The following is a 19,924-nucleotide window of genomic DNA, read 5'->3' as shown; positions in this document are numbered from 1 at the left end:
AGGCCTTAGAGCATCCAAAGTTTAAATTCCTGAGGCAGGAACTCCGTCATTATCACGACTGATATCCTTCGATGATCTTTTCATTGCTTAATAAAGAAAATGTTCTACTTGGTCCAGCTTTCAAGTCCCTGAACTGCAGGCAGTGTGCATAGTGGTTAGGAGCACATGCCCTAGAGTTGGACTGACCTGAGTTTGAATGGCAGCCCTCCTTCTAATTAGTTCTCACTGATTTGTCCTTAACTTTTCTGAGTGTCAGTTTCATCATCTGTGAAGTGGAGAAATTAGTCCTTACCTTATTGTATTATTGCAAGGAATCACTACATGTAGTACACCTAGCGCAGTGCCTGGCACAGAGGAGGGGCTCAGCAAATGCTAACTGGGTATTAATGGTTCAGACTTGGCCTTTTGTAGTTTCACACTTTTGTTTATACCTTCTGCCCACTAAAACTATTTAACCTAGTTCATTTGCCTGTTAAAATTCTGTTTTATGTATTTCATGCTTAAGATTTTTTTCAAGGCACACTCATTTTTTAAAAATATAATACAGAAGTGTATCAAGTATAAAGGAAATACTCCTACCTCATCTCAGTGCTCAATTCCTTTATCACAACTATTTTAGATTGCTTCCATCCATACAGATTTATATAAATATATGCTCCATATATATGTGTGTGTGTATATATATGTGTGTGTGTGTGTGTATATATATATACACACACACATACTTTGGTTGTATATAGGGTTTTCCCTTTGTTTTGTTTTACAAAAATGAAATTATACTTGCTGTTTTTCAGTAATATATTGCAGACGTCTTTTGATCTCTTTATCGACCCAACTTAAAAGTCATGTCAAAGAAGGTGTAAAAGCTTTCCTGATCGTTTAAGCCTAAAATGATTTTCTGAGTTCCATGCTATTGTGCCACTCTTTTGAAAGTATGTAAATGGGTATTATCTCCCACTAGATTTTATGATTTTGAGAGCATGAAGGGCTTCTCATCTATTGCTTTATCCCAACTAGTTAGTGACAGAGTTGAATCTAGAAATTATATCTTCTGGCTTTTGATGAAGTATACTTTTAAAAAATATTACACGAGCCAAAGGTGGGATATTGTTCATCAGGTTCTTGTCAAACTTTTATTGTGTATAAGTGCATACTACTAATCATTTGCTTTCATGCTTATGTATGTTCTTTGAAAAAGAATGTACTGTTTGGTTTTTATTTTAATATACCTAATATATCAAGTATATTTTAAACCTTTTAGATCAAGCCAATCAATGAAAGATTACGGGAGATTAAAGGCTGTAAAATGGTGATTGATGTCATAAAGACTCAGTTTCCTCAGCTGAAGAAAGTAATTCAGTTTGTGTGTGGAAATGGCCTTGTCTGTGAGACTGTGGAAGAAGCAAGGCATATTGCCTTCAATGGACCTGAAAGACGGAAAGTAAGAGGCTTAGATTGTACTTTCGGATAATTTGAAGCAGTATTTATAAGACTAACATATTACACACACAAATATCTCTATATGCTTTCGTATGTTCTCTTATGTAGGGGAAACTAAAATAGAACCTAAGATGTTAATGGCTTCAGTAGTTTTTATAATGTTGAGTTTTCAAAAAATTAATTTCTCTAATACTTCCCCAAATCATAAATCATATTTTGGAAGTTAGATTTATTGTAGTGAGAGCCTAAAGCTGTTAATTTTTTTTTACTCTATATACAATAAATGTCCCTGTTGAATCTCAGATTTTCCCTGTACTTACATATATAATACGTGTGTTTCTGAATACCAGGAAAGATTTTAGGTGCTTATTTTACATTCTGGGTTAATTCTTCCATAGCTTAATGGAGATATTAACTGTCCTTTTACACATTCAAGGTTTTAACACATTTTGAAGTTGTAGAAATAGCACAATTGAAATGAGGTTACTAGATACCAGTCTCTCAAGGGAATAATTTTGGTTTTAAAAATATTGTTTTACTCTCAATTGAAATAGAGTTTGTATTTAGTTAAGCAGTGTTAAATTCTTCAAATTATCTGACATAGTTTTTTTTAAAACTACATCTGTGATGAAGTGTAACAATGCCTAAGGGCATAAACTATGGAGTAAGACCAGTGATACTACTTAGTAATTAATTATGTGACTTTAGGCAAGTTTCTAAACCTCTAATTTTAGTTTGTTCATCTAAATTTGGGGAAATAATAGTACTTATTTCATAGAGTTATAGGATTAAAATAAGTAATAACATGCAAAATGCTTTTATAGTGCCTAGCAAATAGCTCTCAAAAAGTGATAGTCATTTTTTATTTACTAGTCATTTTACACATTTGATCTGGAATGTCCAGAATCGCAAATTAACACGAAGCGGGGTGGGGGTGGGGGTTGGGCTATTCTTATGAAAGATAGGAATTTCCAGTATTAAATGTATTGACTTGTCTAATATGATTAACTTCTCATACATTTTAGTAGTTATATCTATAATAATCTTAATGATAATGTGATCACTGTCTTAGTAATCACTGTCATTGATTTCTACATATTAAATTCAAGCAGGTGTAATAAGTGAGCTAATACAGTATCTTCCTTACTTTGCTACCTAATTAACTATGCTAAAATTGATTTTTGTATATTTGTAAAATGTATTTTGTAAAATTGATTTTTGAAGATTTGTGTGGTCAATTTAAAGAAGTCACATGAAAATAAGATTGTGTTTAACGCTTCCTTCATTCAACATATATTTATGGTTTATATCTTGTCCACAGTAACATGCCGTACCCCTTTAGGCTGTATTTTGTTCTTATCGTTATTTCAAAATTTTAATCAGGTTTATTTGTCGTATTTTTATGTTAAGTATATTCCAGGGACTCTTATCTTCTTCCTATTACTATTATTCCACTTGAAGAATATTCTCTGTGTTTTAGGATGCATAAAACATTTGGATAGGGAGTTCCCTGGTGGTCCAGGGGTTACGATTCTGTTCTTCCACTGCCGGGGGTGGGGCGTGGGGGGCGCGGGTTAGATCCCTGGTCAGGTAACTAAGCTCCTGCATGCCATGTGCGTGGCCAAAAAAACGACCAAAAAAAACCAAATATGGGAAATGCCCATTAAAACTACACTGAGATACTATTTTCACCTGTGAGATTGATCAACATAAAAAAGTTTGATAACACTTTATGGGGAAAGAGACCCTTGCATTCACTTCTGTGGGCGTGTAAATTTGTACCAGCTCTGTGAAGGGCAATTCTAGCAGTTGTACTTCTTCAGAACGTTACATACACATGTATATGAAATGATATATATAAAGATTTATTCATCGAATCACTGTATGTAGCAAGCAAAATTGGAAACAATTTGCACAAGACTATGTTCAATAAAATTATAATGCGTTCATAGAATGGGACACTATGCAACCTTAAATAAGAATGAAGCTCTTTATATACAAGTGTCAGACAATCTCCAAGATATATTCAGTTTAAAAAAAAGTAATAAGTAGAGTGTAGTATGTTACCATTTATGTAAAAAATGGGGAAAGAAGAGATACATGTGTGTATTTGCTTATGCAAAAATATTTCTGGAAGAATACATAAGAAATTGACAGCATCAGTCACCTCTGGGGAGGATAACCGGGTGCTGGGGTCTCGCAACGCCAGGGAAAGTCTTCACTCTTTACTCTTGTATCTTTTGGATTTTGAACTACATGAATATTTTACCCATTCAGAAATAAAAGAAAAAGTTAAAGTATATTATTTCCATATCAGTGAAAGACAACTTTAAAAATATGTATAATCTGCATAACACAAAAATTATAGAAGATCTACTTGTAACACTGAAACAGTATTTCTTGAAACAGTTGAAGTTGGTTCAGTGGAACGATTGGTTAGCCCTCAGGGCAAATTTTTAATGCCAAAAAATTTCTCCTTTTCCTAAGCCATGTTCTCTGGAACTTTTATTTAATGCGATTTAAAAATTCCTCCAACTCCTTATTTTGTATAAGATCCCGGTTGTGCCAGCCATGGTATTTTTTCAGGAATGCAACCTCCGAAGTAGGCATAGGATTACTGCCCTGAGCAACCGTTGTAAGCTATAAGTTAAGGAATTTGCAGGCTGGAAATAGAAATTATAGTCCTTCCAGAATAGGAATTTGATTGTAAATCAAATGTAAATAGGTTGTTTGATACTAAATTTACTTTCAGTAAATTATTTTAATAAACCTAGAAACTATCAAAAAAAAACCCCTATAATTCTATGAATTGCTGCCCATTGCATTTTTAGAATTGAAGGAGGTCTATAACATGGTGGTTATTGAGAATATGGACATTAAAAAAAAAAAAGAACATGGACATAGATGTTTGACCAACTTTTGGTTCAGGAATTTTAGTCCCTGTGTATGACTTTAGGCAAGTTTCTTAATATCTTTAAGCCCCAATCTATAAAATGGAAATCATATTTACCTCACGGGGTTGAAACATAGAATCAAATAGCATAAATGCACTCTGTCAAGCACAGTACAGTAAATGGTTGCAATAACAACAGCAGCACCCAACCAAGCAATGAAAGTAAAAAGAATCTCAGAAAATCGTTTGTCCCTCTGCTCTGAGAGGGAAAGTTGAGTTGCCTAAGTATCATGGCTGGGAAGAGAGAGTTGGCGTTAGAACACCATGTGTATTATGACAGATTCTTAGCTCAAAGTTCTCAATACACTTCTGTCTCTTCTCTCCAAGCCAGCCCATGGATTTTTTCCCTTTGTGTTACATTTGGCTTTTACATATCAGAAACACAAGTTAATAAATGTTCAGTTTGGGAAAAAGAGCTCAAAAAGGAAAATAACCATCCCTAACATGTCCTCTAGAATAGAGTTGCCAGATAAAATGTCTGGACATACATTTAAAAGTTATTCGTTGTTTATCTGAAATTCAAATTTACCTGGGCATCCTGTATTCCTATTTGCTAAGTCTGGCAACCATACCCTAGAAAGATCTAGTGAGTATTGTGGTATATATGCCATATATTTGATAATCAACTATATTACTCTTAACCTTTATAGGTATTTGGTATATGTATAATTGGGTCTTTACTATGAGATCAAAATATATTTACTTAACTTCACATTTTTTTAATGGTATCACTTTTATATTTTAATTTAATCTAGAATTAATTTTAATATGTATTATTAGATGTAGGTATTAGCTTTTTCCCCCTAAATGGTTAATTACCGGTCCCAACATCATATATTGAATAATTTTTCTTCTTCCTACTTATTTGATTGAATTTACTGATTTCTCATCAGAGTCTAAATTATTTATACTTTGTTCTTTTTTCACCTAGTTTAATTTGTTATCTCTAATTATTATTTGTAGCTATCTTACTGTATATTTATATTTATTAGAATAATCTTTATTATAATCTATAAAAGAATAATTTCTTTTAGGAAATAGTCAAGATATACATTATAAATAAGTAAACTATTAGCCCACAAGCACTGTAAAATCATCATGTATAAAACTACACTCAGGTTCTTCTTTCTAGATCTTGATCCCTCTCCTGTATTCTTCAATTCTTAGTACCACTATTCTAACCAATGAAATTCTGTTTTCTCCTCATGGATTTCCTTGTAACCTCTACAATTCCCAAGGCTTTCTGATTATACCACCTAAATATTTCTCAAATCTTTTTCCTTTTCTTCACTGTAGGTATTGGCTGATTTCATACTATCACCTCTGGCTTCACTTGGACCACCCCATTTTCTAGATACTTGCCAGATTGGTCTACTTAATGTTCATATCTGACCATTTCATTCTCCTGTTTGCTGTTAGACTGTTCAGTGCTAATCCCCCAGCCCCCTCCACAAGCCCCATCTGTCCTCATTTGTATTTGATCCACATTCTTCCTGTGATGACGTACAAAGAACTCTGTGATCTGCCCTGTCTACCAGCCTCATTCTTTCCCTTCTTTCTTGAAATACAGACACATAGCTAGAGCTCTAGGAGTCGTCTTGGACTACAAAATGACTTTGAAGATTGTCATATAAGAAACACTGACACACACATCACTAGTGACACACTGTAGATGTAAAGTAAGCTTTATTCAGAACAACTTAAAAGCAGAGAAGCAGTGGAGCCTGTGTATTTCCTCAGCTTTCATTCCACAGAGGTGGGCTTTGGCCAGGCAGAAACAGAGTGAGCTAAAAGTGTTCCAGGAGGGGGAAGCTGCCTCAATACCACTTTATATTTTTATGGGGAGGTCGGAGGAGTAAGCTGATCACGTAACAGTGGACTTCCTGGTCAGGGAAGCTGCTTTCCAGACCAACCAGAGCTTATCTACAGGAGTTCAGTTTCCATGCCATGGCTGTTGGTATCCAGTAGAGATCTAGTGTCCTTCCATAGTTCAGGCCTGATTAGAAAACTCATTGCCAAGCTAACAGTTGGGAGGGAAGGGAGCCCCCATGGCCTTCCAGAAAATAAGAAGCCTGTCTCCCTTGAGTAATCCAAGTACTAAGGATGGTAGAGCAGTATTATAGGAGTCTTTTTTAACTATGCAACCACCATACATACGCTGGAATGTTTACCTCTGTAATTGCAAGAGAGAAATAAACTAAGTTTTCTGTTAAATATAATTAATCTACTTCTAACTAGTACCTCTGATAAGATACAGTGAAAGCCTTCAACTCCACTGGAAGCCTTCTGTGAACCTTCCAGGCTGGGTTGGAGCACCCAAGTTTTAAGCTTCCAGATTACTCTATGTTTCTATTGTCTCATACTTTACATTGTAATGATATGTTTATATGTTTCTTTTCCCTACCAGCATGACTCCCTAAGGGTCAGTACCATATTTCACTCCCTTTTGGTCACTCCAGTCCCCAGTATAGAATGTTTCAAACACAGCAGTCATAAAGAGAATGTTTGTCTGAATGCAGGAATGAATGAGATTCCTGTCAGCTTTTTTTAAAAATTAGTTCACATTACGTGGTTTTAGTCCTCCACGAGCTGTCTCCTCTGCTTTGACTAATTAATTAGAAACATTTGCAAAACACTGAGAATTGCTTTCATTTATTCTATAAAGCATATGGTTACTCACAGGACTATAAACTTTAAGCTATTTTATACCTAAAAAATACCTTTAAGCTATTTTTGACTCCATTTAAGTTTTTTTCTTGGTCCCAGTTTCATATTCATTTTAGAGAACGTGATATTTTTGATATCCTAAAGTAACTAAGGCTGTTTTCATAGTATGTCTTTGACATGTGATGTCAGATTCTTTAAAATACAGTATTATATAATGCAGACTATGAGATATTAAATACAAATACTCTTGGTTTTTTCTTCTCTATATTGAATATGTTTAGAACTAATGTATAATTTTATTTTGAACTTTTTAAATTGCTGCTAATCTATTGCCTAGAATTGTTTGGGCCTTAGCAAAACAAGGTTTTGTATTTGAGTTTGTTGGCTGGTGTCCCTCATAAGCTAGTTATCTTATTAGTGGAGTTCAGTAAGTAGTTTTTCTCATCTACAAAGTCTCAGCTGTGAAAGTTGTCATATTATGTTCTGTTTTTATCCCTATGTACATTTATCCAAGGTAAAATATTTTTAATTTTACAGACAGTAGCTCTTGATGGAACGTTATTTTTAAAATCTGGAGTCATCTCTGGAGGGTCAAGTGACTTAAAATACAAGGCTAGATGCTGGGATGAGAAAGAAATAAAGAATTTAAGAGACAGGAGAACCCAACTAATCCAAGAATTAAAGGTAAATCCATGTTGTAAAAATTGTAGAATACCAAGTAGAGTAATTGTGTTTTTAAGCTAATTTCTTGGGTAATAAAAGTACCATGCCTATAGTTTAAAAGGTTCAAATTATGCAGAATGGAATAAAGTAAAAAATAAAAATCTTTCCCTTACCCATCCTTACATCTCAGTGGTATTTGTTAAACATAGTTTGATGCATAGCCTCCAGAAATGTACTCTGTGTATGCAAGCATATGTGTTATTTTTCTGATTTGTTTTATAATAGACTTTTGCTATTGATAGTGTTTGCAACAAGCTTTTTCACTTAATATCATAACGTGGACATGTTTTCATTTTAGCATATAGAGAACCACTTTATTTTTAATGAATCCTGCCTGGCGTTTCATTATATAGATTTTGCTTATTTAACCATTGTCTAATAATGGACATTTGGTTTTTGCTATTACAAATGATGCAGCATTAAACTTTCTTTAGAGAGGGAAAATAACACAGTGCCTAAGAGTATAAGTCTTATAGCCACGCTGCCTGAGTTTGAATCCTGACTCTGCCACTTACCAGCAGCAGTATGACCTTAGGCAACTTACCTTACCCCTTTGTACCTTAATTTCCCATCTGTAAAATGGGGATAATAAAAGGACCTTCCTTTTAGAGTTATTTTAAAGATTAAATCAGATATTCCAGATAAAATACTTAAAACAATGCCTGGCAAAACTCTAAGCACTATATAAATGTTTGTTGTTATATCTTTACTTGTATCTCTAAGATGATTTCCTACATGTGGAATTTCTGGGTCTAAGATGTGTGTATTTAAAATGTTGATAGATACTGCTAAGTTCCCATCAAAAGAAACCTGTAGTAGAGTGTGTATGTTCCTAGATTGCAACACTAGATACTAGCAAATATTTTTAATCTTTGCCAATCTGGTAAAGAAAAAAGTGTAATCTAATTGTTTGAATATGTAATTCTTATAACTGAGGTTGAGCATTGACTCATGTATTTATTGGTTCTTTGTAATTTTTTTCTTCTGTGAACTTCTTTTTTTTTAAATAAATTTATTTGTTTGTTTGTTTATTTATTTTTGGCTGCGTTGGGTCTTCGTTGCTGCGCACAGGCTTTCTCTAGTTGCAGCGAGCGGGGGCTACTCTTCGTTGCAGTGCGCAGGCTTCTCACTGCGGTGGCTTCTCTTGTTCCAGAGTGCGGGCTCTAGGCACGTGGGCTTCAGTAGTTGTGGCACACGGGATCAGTAGATGTGGCTCGTGGGCTCTAGAGTGCAGGCTCAGTAGTTGTGGCGCCTGGGCTTAGTTGATCCACGGCGTGTGGCGTCTTCCTGGACCAGGGCTGGAACCCATGTCCCAGGCATTGGCAGGCGGATTCTTAACCACTGCGCCACTAGGGAAGTCCTCTTCTGTGAACTTATTTATTTCCTGTGCATGTTTTTCTATTAGGTATTTGTTATTTTATTACCTACTTTAAGAATTATTTGTATTATAAATAAATTACCTTTAGTCATGTATGTTGTAAATATATTCATGTTCATGTTTCAATATTTCATGTTGTAAATATATTCTCTCTTCAACTTTTTTTGTCGGCTATATTGAAATGTAATTTATATACAATAGTGGTCACCAATTTTAAGTGTATGATTCAATAAGTTTTGACATGTATGTAGTTGTGTAACCACCACCAAAATCATGATATAGAACATTTCCATAACCCCCCAAAATTCCTTTGGGCTCCTTGGTAGTCAGTACCCTTCCCTGGACCCTCTGGACCCTGGCAACCCAATCTGCTTTCTATCATTGTAGCTTTTTCTGACTTAGAATTTCATATAAATGGACTCATACAGTAAGTAGTCTTTTGTGTTATGCTTTCTTCATTTAACCTAGTGCTTTTGAAATTCATATTGTGTGTATCAAAAGTTTATTCCTTTTTACCGTTCAGTATCTGTTTGACATTTGACTTTATTATACATGTATTTTTAATCTTTATGTAGCCAAATTTATTAATCTTTTATAATTTCTGGATTTCAGTGTCATGCTCAGAAAGACCTTATTCTTTCTGAAAATGACAAAAGAAATTCAATACTTCCTTCCAAAGTATCATTGGTTGAATATTATAATCCCACACACACACTTACTTGAAATGTCAACTTTAACAGATACTAAGTCAGTAGAATGCTTTTAGATTATTTATTTTTCCTATTTAGCTTTCTTCTTTTGTGTATACAAATGACCAGTTTTTGATTCAAGGAGATATTCTGGCAAGGTTACTCCGCTAATTTTAATCTTTTTCTGTAAGCATAAGACCACAAATTATGTTTTGATCTAAGTAAGGTATATAAATAAATATTCAGCTTTTAAAGGTTTTACAAATTTAGGCCTAGGCACAGAGAAAGTTCTAGGAAGGTGGCAACTTGAAATGAATCTGGCTTCCTATCCATGTTTATACTAAGCTCTTACCTGTGTGTCTCACCTGAACCTAGTGGAGAGTTGGGTGCAAATGATATCTTGGGTTCTGGGGGAGGCCACCAGGGAAAGCTGATGCAGGGCTTCTCTTGATCTTTGAAGAGTGCTGGGAGAAGAATCAGGACATAGGGGAATCCTGGGGGGAGGTTAAATATTTGTCGCATGTGAATATGCGTAGTCTTGAACCCCATGAAGCTAAATATTAGTAGGTTGTGGCCTCCCTATTCCTGAGTTTGGGAGAGGCCAAAGAGACCAGAGAGACGTCTTTTCCTCCATCTCAGAGTGGGACACTGACAGTTTTCTGTTGTAATTGCTGGCCTTTGGGTGTAGAGAATGTTTGTGGGGCAGCTGCCATTTAGGATACCTTAATACCCAGACCTGATCCTCAGTAGGGAAAGAAATGCACAAATGCATTTGAGGTGTTCCAGGAGCCATCAACACTTCAACAAAAAAGTAGCAGTAAGGAAACGCAATGTAGTGTCGACCCTCTCTCTGTCCCCACACACAAAAAAAGACTTTCTGGCACTAATAAATGTATTTCTAAACTATAGAATGCAGTAGATGGATTGAGGGATGGGATTGCCATTGTTGAGAACCAAATTAATAACCTGGAAGACCAAGTGGAATAGTATCTCAATGAGGGGGAAAAATTACAAAGATAAGGAAATCATGAGAAAAATAGAGACTTAGGTAGACTCAGGAGACTTGGCGTGAGAATAATAAAAGTTTCAGAAAGAGGAAGGGGAGCACAGAGGAGAGGAAATAATTAAACAAAAAAGAAGAAATGTCTCTAACTGAGGATCCACCTTAATTTACCAATTGAAAGGACACACGCAGTTCCATGTAGGTTTAATGAGAAAAGGCACACATTAACACAGAAGTCCTAGGTTTTAGAGGCAAGGCTAAAATATGAAAATACGCCACCCCCCTTTAAAAAATGTTCCTTGTATTTTTTTTTTTAAATCAAGTTCGTATCAGACTACAAAACTAGATGAGACTGGAACAACAGCTATAGGCAACTGAGGGAAAAGGACTACATCCCAAGATATCATTTACCTTTCAGGAATCTGCAGATAAGCAGATTCAGAGATAATGTCATGCACATACTCCATGTTACAAAAATATCAGAGAAAGTACTCTAAGCAACACATGGATTAGAACAGACCTAATTATAATAAATGAATAGTGCTAAACTAACTCAGCAAAACCAGGAAACTAGAGATGGAGAGAGAAGTAAATATGTTCCAGAGGTCTTATCTGTGAGGAAATGAAGAAGTAAGAATATTCTAAAGATTGTATCTTGGTGGGTGGGGGGACATGGGTGGGACTAGAGTGTTTAAAAGTACACTAACACAGGAACAAATAACAAAAATAATGCATGAAAAGAATAAAAGATAAAAAGTAAGATGGAGGAAATAAAATTTTTGTTTATCAGTCATTACAGTAAACATGAGTGGATTTAAGTTTCCCATTAAAAGACCAAGATCATCATAGCTTAAAATAAGGCAAAACTCAGCTAAATGTCATTTGTAAGAAATTGTCTTAAAATTGAATGTTGAAAATTATGGGATGAACACCTGGCAAATGCAAACAAAAAAGAACAGGAGTGACAAAATCAGACAATGTGAACTTTAAGGTTAAAAATCCTCACCTATAGTAAGCTTTCAATAAATATTTATTGAATGAATTGAATAAAGAAGGACATTATATATTAAAAAACAAGATTTCCATTTTAAACCTCTTTGCAGCACATAGTACCTAAATATTTAAAGCAAGGATAGTTAATAAAAATGAAACTATAGTGAAACATTTCACTATATGTATGTCTTTCAAAATTGGACAGATCTAGTAGACAAAAACAGTAACTTAGAGGAATTGGTAATACAGTCAATAAGCTTAAATCCAGATTCTATTTCTAACACTTATTAGCAGTGTGACTCTGAGTAAGTTACTTAAATGCTTTTATGCTTTAATTTTCTCATCAATAATAATGGGGATAATAATAGTACCTATTTCATAGCATTGTTAAGAGGATTAAGTAGGTTAATATAAACTTTACAAAACAATAAGTGCTCAATAAATGTGAGATATTATTTAAAATAACTATGAAACACTAAAAACTGATCATAGGCTTGTCCACAATGGAAACTTCAATAGTTTTTTTTAAAGTAGAGATTTTTATAGGTCATCTTGATCATAATTTAATGAAATAGAAATAGTGACCAAAAAAATCTTTGTCTACATAGAAATTCAGAAATGTACTTGTAGATAGTTTGGGGATCAAACAAGTAATCAAGAAGAAAGTTACAAAATGTCTTGAAAATGGTGAATACAAAATCTTTGAGATACAGTAAAGCTACATCAAAAGGAAAATACCTTCATTATTAAAGAAGAAAGATGAAATATAAGGGAACTTATTACTTTAAGAAATTAGAACCACCACAAAATAAACAATAACGGAAATCTTTAAAGCTGCAATTAACTAAATAGAAAACGCCAAATAGAAAAGGGAAAAATGAATCTAAAGCTGGTTCTTTTGAAAGACTAATAAAATAGATAAACTCTTTGCAACTCTAATGAAGGGAAGAAAAGTTAGAAGTAATCATGTACAGATCAGGAATGAGAAAATTAAAATAATTTTAAGAGAATCTTACAAGCAAAAAATTATATAGTAAAAAAAATTGAAAATCTGTAAGGATGATGTTCAGAAAAATATAAGTTGCCAAGATCGACCAGAAAAAAAGTGGAACATTTGAAAAATGAGGCAGTGGCAGGCAGTGGTGTAGTTGGTTGGCCCAGTACCTATCCACAACCTTTTCCTTCCTTGCTTGCTTCTATTATAGAATCATAAAAAACTAAAACAACTTGATTTCCCAAGTTTCCTTGTAGCTAGTGGTGGCTCTGTGAGTTTTGGAGATATAAATGGGAACGTTGGTATTATCTTTTGCATTTTCTTCTTCCTGACTGGAACGCATTCAAGAGGCCTGGAGATGCAGCAGCAGTTTTGCACCAAGAGATAGCAAGCTTGAGTATAAAAACCATTGTATTAAGAAGCTGAAAGTTAGATGCCATTGTTGAGGAGCTGCATCACTGTAGACTGCTTTTGTGTGAGAAAAAAAAAACCAAAACACATTTTTTTAAGCCACTGTTAGTTGAATGATCTCTCATTGAAAAAAGACTCCAGGAATGTAAAATAGTGACAGCAGCTATGGAAAACAGTGTGGTGGCTACTCAGGAAATTAAAAATAGAATTATCATATGATACAGCAATTCTGCTTCTGGGTATATACCCCAAGGAATTGAAAGCAGGGTCTGGAATAATACTTGTACACCCATGTTTATAACAGCATTATTCACAATAGCCAAAAAGTAGAAGCAACCCAAGTGTTCATCAGCAGATGAATGGATAAACAAAATATGGTCTATACATATAATGGAATATTATTCAGCCTTAAAAACGGAGGAAATTCTAACACATGCTACAAAATGGATGACTCTTGAAGATGTTACGCTATGTGAAGTAAGCGAGTCACAAAAAGACAAATACTGTATGATTCTACTACTTTTATGAGGTCCCTAGAGTAGTCTCATCCATAGAGACAGAAAAGTAGAATGATGGTTGCCAGGGCCTGGGGGGTTAGAATGGGGAGTTGTTTCATGGGTCTAGTTTTCAGTTTTGCAAGGTGAAAAGAGTTCTGGAAATTGGTTGCACAACAATGCAAATGTACTTAAACACTATTGAACCGTACACTTTAAAATGATAAAGATGGTAAATTTTATGTATATTTTGCCACAATTAAAAAAGAAAAAGACTGGGACCAGATGGGTTTATAGCTCAGTTCTGTCTAATATAATTCTAATGTTACATAAGCCATTCTAGATCATAGAAAAAGATGGAAACTTCTCAGTTTGTTTACTAAAGGTAGTATAACTTTTTTTAATATAAATTTATTATTTATTTATTTATTTATTTATTACTTTTGGCTGCGTTGGGTCTTCATTGCTGCACGCGGGCCTTCTCTAGTTGTGGCGAGCGGGGGCTACTCTTCGTTTCGTTACAGTGCGTGGGCTTCTCATTGCGGTGGCTTCTCTTGTTGTGGAACATGGACTCTAGGTGCGCAGGCTTCAGTAGCTGTGGCGCACGGGCTCAGTAGTTTTAGCTCGCAGGCTTTAGAGTGCACGCTCAGTAGTTGTGGCGCACGGGCTTAGTTGCTCCACGGCATATGGGATCTTCCCGGACCAGGGCTTGAACCTGTGTCCCCCGCATTGGCCCGCGGATTCTTAACCACTGCGCCACCAGGGAAGCCCCAGTATAACTTTAATATCACATATTATAAAGATACTACAAAAAATAAAACTAAAGACTGACTTCCTTTGTGAGTATAAATATGTAATTTCTAAATTAAATATTACTATAGAGAATTTAGCAATGTAGTAAAAGAAAAATACATCTGCTGAATAGAATTTCTTCTAAGAATACATGGGTATTTCAGTATTAAGTGATCGATCAACATAATCCATTACATTAACAAACTAAAGGCAGGAGAAAAATCATATGATCATACATAAAAAGGCATTTGATAAAGTTCAGCAGCTAGTCCTAATTAAAGTTCTAAGTAGAAGAGTAATTGGTGGAAATTACTTCAATAAAATAAAAAATATCTCTTACCCAAAACTAACAGAAATAATTGCTTAAATGGTGAAACATAAAAACTGTTTTAGTTAAAATCAGGAAATAGAGATATCGGCTATCACTGTTATTATTTAACATGATCTTGGAAGTTATATTAAATATAGTTAGTCACAAAATGAAATAATTTGTATAAATTTTTGAAAAGAAGAGAAAAACTGACATTTTGCTGATAATAAGACTGTAGTTTAAAAACTACTAGATTTAATAAAATAATGGAAGGGCAACATAAACAAAACTGTGTAGTTTTTCTCTATACTATCAAAAAGCATCTAAAAAGGGAAAAATATTCTGCTCACAATAGGAAGAAATATAAGTATAAAGGCACAGTACCTATTAGAAAACTAAATCTTATTGAAGGACAAAACAATTGAAAGGAAAGACATACTATATTCTTGGGTTAGAAGTCCTCCAATTAATATAACTTGAATGCAAGTTCAATTAAAATATTACCAAGAGGGGGACTTCCCTGGTGGTGCAGTGGTTAAGAATCCGCCTGACAGTGCAGGGGACACGGGATCAATCCCTAGTCCGGGAAAATCCCACATGCTGCAGAGCAACTAAGCCGGTGAGCCACAACTACTGAGCCCACGTGCTGCAACTACTGAAGCCCATGCACCTAAAGCCCGTGCTCCGCAACAAGAGAAGCCACAGCAATAAGAAGCCCACACACCGCAACGAAGTGTAGCCCCTGCTTGCCGCAACTAGAGAAAGCCCGGGCACAGCAACGAAGACCCAACGCAGCCAAAAATCAATAAGTAAATAAATAAAGTTAAAAAAAAAAATACCAAGAGGACTTCCCTGGCCTGCCAATGCAGGGGACACGGGTTCGATCCCTGGTCCAGGAAGATCCATGTGCCGCGGAGCAACTAAGCCCGTGCACCACAACTACTGAGCCTGTGCTCTAGAGCCCGCGAGCCACAACTACTGAGCCCGCGTGCCACAACTACTGAGCCTGCGCTCTAGAGCCCGTGCTCCACAAGAGAAGCCACCGCAATGAGAAGCCTGCGCACCGCAACAGAGAGTAGCCCCCGCTCGCGCAACTAGAGAAAAGCCCACGCAGCACCAAGGACAAAATGCAGTTAAAAAAAAAGATATATATATATATATATATATATGTATATATATATATATATATATATATATATATATATATATGTATGTATGTATGTATGTATAAAACCAAGAATTTTTTATTTGATAAAGCGATCCTCTAATTCTTACAAATGAAGAATTTCCTGAGACTAGTCAAAAAATAGGTAACAAGAGAGAGTGTGGTAGAACTTGTGGTAGTATTCTGTATGTTACCAGCATACAAAATACTATGAAAAGCCATTGTAACCAAGCTGAGGTAGTACTGGCATAGGAATGGACAGATTAATGAAAAAGAATAAGGACTTCAAAAATATGGCCCAGTATATGTGATAATTTAATATACAACTAAAATGATGTTTTAGTTTGGTGGGAAAAGGTTAGATTATTTAGTGAATGGTATTGGCACATCTAGGAAAGTAATTTTGTGCCCCATAATATGACATATAAAAATAAATTCCAGATAGATTGAAAACTTGAATTAAAAAATATTTTAAATGAGGATACATTTTTTTAAAAAGTTTAAAATGAAGACTATAGGTTCTGTAGTATCAAAGAACTCTATAAATTGACTTGAAAAAGACATGATAGAAACATCGGGGCAAAGGATAAGAGTAGTCAGTTCATAGAAGAAATCCATATGGCTAGTAAACATGAAAAAATGCTCACTATAGAATATAGTACTCAGGGGAACACAAATTAAATTAGTGTTACTTCAGATATATCAGTAAGACTTGGGAAAAATATATATGCTGGTAGGGTTGTAAAGAAACATACTCCCTCATAACATTATTTATAGAAATGTGAATTGTTGTAGCCTTTGGGAAAGCAGTTGGTACCAGCTAGTATAATAAAAACATGAATACCTTTGACCCATTAAGCTCACTCTGGGGAATCTATTGCATGGAAATAAAAACACCAATATTTAAGGGTATACATACAAGTATGTTATTGCAGCACTGTTTGTGGTGGCAAGAACCTGGAAACCAAGTGAATGCCCATCATTACAAGAAGAGTTAAATAATTTTGTTACAGTCACACTGTGGAATAATACACAGCCATTAAAAGACTGAATTTAGAGCTTTATCAGTTGACCTTTGTGAGTAACTGAATGAGAAAAGCAGGAGGCAGAAAAGCATGTTTAATGTGATTCTAAATTTGTAAAACAAGACTGAAAAAAACAACATATATAGGTATGTATACACATGTTTTCATATACGGACCTGGAGTAAAAATACAGAAGAACATATACTAGCGAGTTAATTTGGTTGAGTAATAGGGTAGGTGAAGGGAGAAGGAAATGGATGAGGCAAGACAAGGATGCACTAAAAACAAGGCAGCACGTATCATATGATCTCATTTATGCCATTTTTGTGCCTTGGATGGAACATGCACTCCCCATTCCTCATTTTCATGCCTGTTTCCTGTTAGGAAGATAGTTTTTTGAGGATGTTGTATGGCATCTTGGTTACTCCAGATGACTTATGTACTTAATTGCCCAGTATCAGAAGAAGGGAAGGTGGAGTGTGGATGTGGTTATATGTAAAAAGCAGTGAATTATGACGTATGAAAGCACTGTGAAAAGTAAAAGTGTTGTCTGTTATAAAATATTTTTATATTTGCCTTCCTTTTTAGAATTTAATGAAGACACTTCGCAAGGAAACAGATTTGAAACAAATACAGACTCTAGTACAAGGAACTCATACACGACTCAAATATTCACAAAGTGAACTAGAAATGATTAAAAAGAAGCACCTTGCTGCCTTTTACCAGGTAACATAGACTTATATAAAATTTGATGGAAATTAGAACCAGGACATAGAATTTCAGGAATTACATTTATAAAGCACCATGTAGTTTTTATACTCTTCCCCATGATTGAGGTACATTATAGTTCTTTAAGTTACTTTATTTTTATGGTTGTTAATGTTGTTATCCAGCTGTACCTGAATTTACCTTATCTCACAGATTCTCTTTTTATTCTGAAAGATACCTATCATGTTTTTGGCTTCACTATATAAAGCTAAAATAACCATATTAAAAAGACATTTTTTTCTCTTTTGTAATCAGGAACAATCTCAGCTACAAAGTGAACTACTAAATATTGAGTCTCAATGTACTATGTTGAGTGAAGGAATCAAAGAACGGCAACAAAGAATTGAGGAATTTCAAGGAAAGATACATAAGGTTATGAATGATATATTATTACTAAATGGCATGTGGAATATAGTTCTAGACCAGATACCAAATTTAGGGCTTCTTCAATATATGCTAAAGCAAAGTTTGATAAATGCTAAGTTCTATTGGTTTGCCAAATTAATTTCCTTGTGTTTTTTTGAGAACCACTATTGCTAATCTCAAGAGAAAATGACTAGTATACATGGTTATTCTCTTCAGCTCTCCAGCCTCTCCTTGTCCATTGTAAAATTTGCAGCCACTTTCTTTCTCTCACTGCCCTTAACACCAGGAAGGAAAGAACTTTGTCATTTGTGTCATTTTTAAGGTTGTGTATTCACTCAGTAATTTTTTCTTGAACATTTATTATATGCCAGGCACAGTTGCTTGGCTCTGGGGCACCAAAGATATGATCATCTAGCCTCTGCTTATAAAGTGACAGACACTTTCTGGTTTAATTCATTCCGCTGTTGCTTATCTCTAATCCTTAAAAAGTTGTTTGTCACACCATCACTCAATAACTTTCACCCATTGCCTCTAGTTCTGCCTTTTACCACATGATTTGAAACTACACTTATGTTGCCCCTTAATTATCTTTTTCCAGGTTAAATACCCCTAATTCCTTAGTTATTTACATTTACTATGGATCTAAGACCAGTTCTGGTAACCAGCCTTTGGGTACTCTGTTATTTGTCAATGCCCAGAACAAAAAATAATGTAAAAATACTATCTGACCACTTCAGAGTACCCTGGAACTCTGCACACAGAACTATAACTTTCCATGGCTTGGATTATCTACTTATACAATTTATAGCTTACTGTTGTGTCAATCATATCACTTTCATATTTAATTTATATTAAACTGAAATCTGAAAGTTTTTTTTTTTTTTTTTTTATGTCCAGAGTTCGTTATGCTTTGTGAGCACTTTGAACATTCTGTACTTTATTTTTATTTATTTATTTATTTATTATTTTTTGGCTGTGTTGGGTCTTCATTTCTGTGTGAGGGCTCTCTCTAGTTGTGGCAAGTGGGGGCCACTCTTCATCACGGTGCGCGGGCCTCTCACTGTCACGGCCTCTCTTGTTGCGGAGCACAGGCTCCAGACGCGCAGGCTCAGCAGTTGTGGCTCACGGGCCTAGTTGCTCCGCGGCATGTGGGATCTTCCCAGACCAGGGCTCGAACCCGTGTCCCCTGCATTGGCAGGTAGATTCTCAACCACTGTGCCACCAGGGAAGCCCTGAAAGTTTTTTAACATGTCCTGTTGTTAAAACAAGTCTCTCTTATCCTGTAATAGTGCATAAATGCAGGGCTTTAAAAATATTAATGTTAAATGTTATTTTGTTGGATATGGCTCATTCTAGTTTTTCCAGGTGTTTTGAGTCTTAATTCTATGCTTCAGTCCTCTTGGTTTTACACTGCTTAAGACTCTAAAGTATTACTCAAATATAAAGAATATTTTATGTATTTATGTAGAATGTTATATTTTGGTGAATGAAATACTTCCGATTTTGTATTAAACACTTCATAGGGCCAAAACACTTAAAAGGCCAGCTATGCGCTTTCTTATTTAGTTTTCAGAATAAGAAATTTGAAAATAAGTAAGCGTAGTTTATGGAGTTAAAGAAAGAGAAAGCACTGACTTTTCAGAGTACAGTGATGCTTGTTGGGATTAGTCTTTGGCCTAATCCAGGAAAATCTTGGTAGGAAAAACATAGATTTAAGCATTGTCTATGTATTTTCTTAAAATTAATTATTAAA

At 34.9% G+C, this 19,924-nt stretch overlaps 1 protein-coding gene and 1 long non-coding RNA gene across 2 annotated transcripts in view; both read left to right on the top strand.

Moving 5' to 3' along the window:
• LOC309608668 overlaps positions 1–19,924 on the top strand; it is a 314,353-nt gene that overhangs the window by 133,117 nt on the left and 161,312 nt on the right. The window lies entirely within an intron of this gene.
• Positions 1–19,924, top strand: part of SMC1B (structural maintenance of chromosomes 1B) — a gene marked incomplete at its 5' end in the record, with an annotated part of 91,181 nt that overhangs the window by 41,838 nt on the left and 29,419 nt on the right. Inside the window, 4 exons of the mRNA XM_082348963.1 lie at positions 1,262–1,441; positions 7,598–7,744; positions 17,626–17,763; positions 18,061–18,177. Coding sequence (XP_082205089.1) covers positions 1,262–1,441; positions 7,598–7,744; positions 17,626–17,763; positions 18,061–18,177 — 582 coding nt within the window. The remainder of the gene's footprint in view (positions 1–1,261; positions 1,442–7,597; positions 7,745–17,625; positions 17,764–18,060; positions 18,178–19,924) is intronic.

This window comes from Balaenoptera borealis, assembly GCF_965194805.1.
Source record: "Balaenoptera borealis genome assembly, chromosome: 13".
NCBI lineage: Eukaryota > Metazoa > Chordata > Mammalia > Artiodactyla > Balaenopteridae > Balaenoptera > Balaenoptera borealis.
The sequence above is the reverse complement of the archived record's forward strand: the minus strand, read 5'-3'. Positions and strand labels throughout refer to the sequence as shown.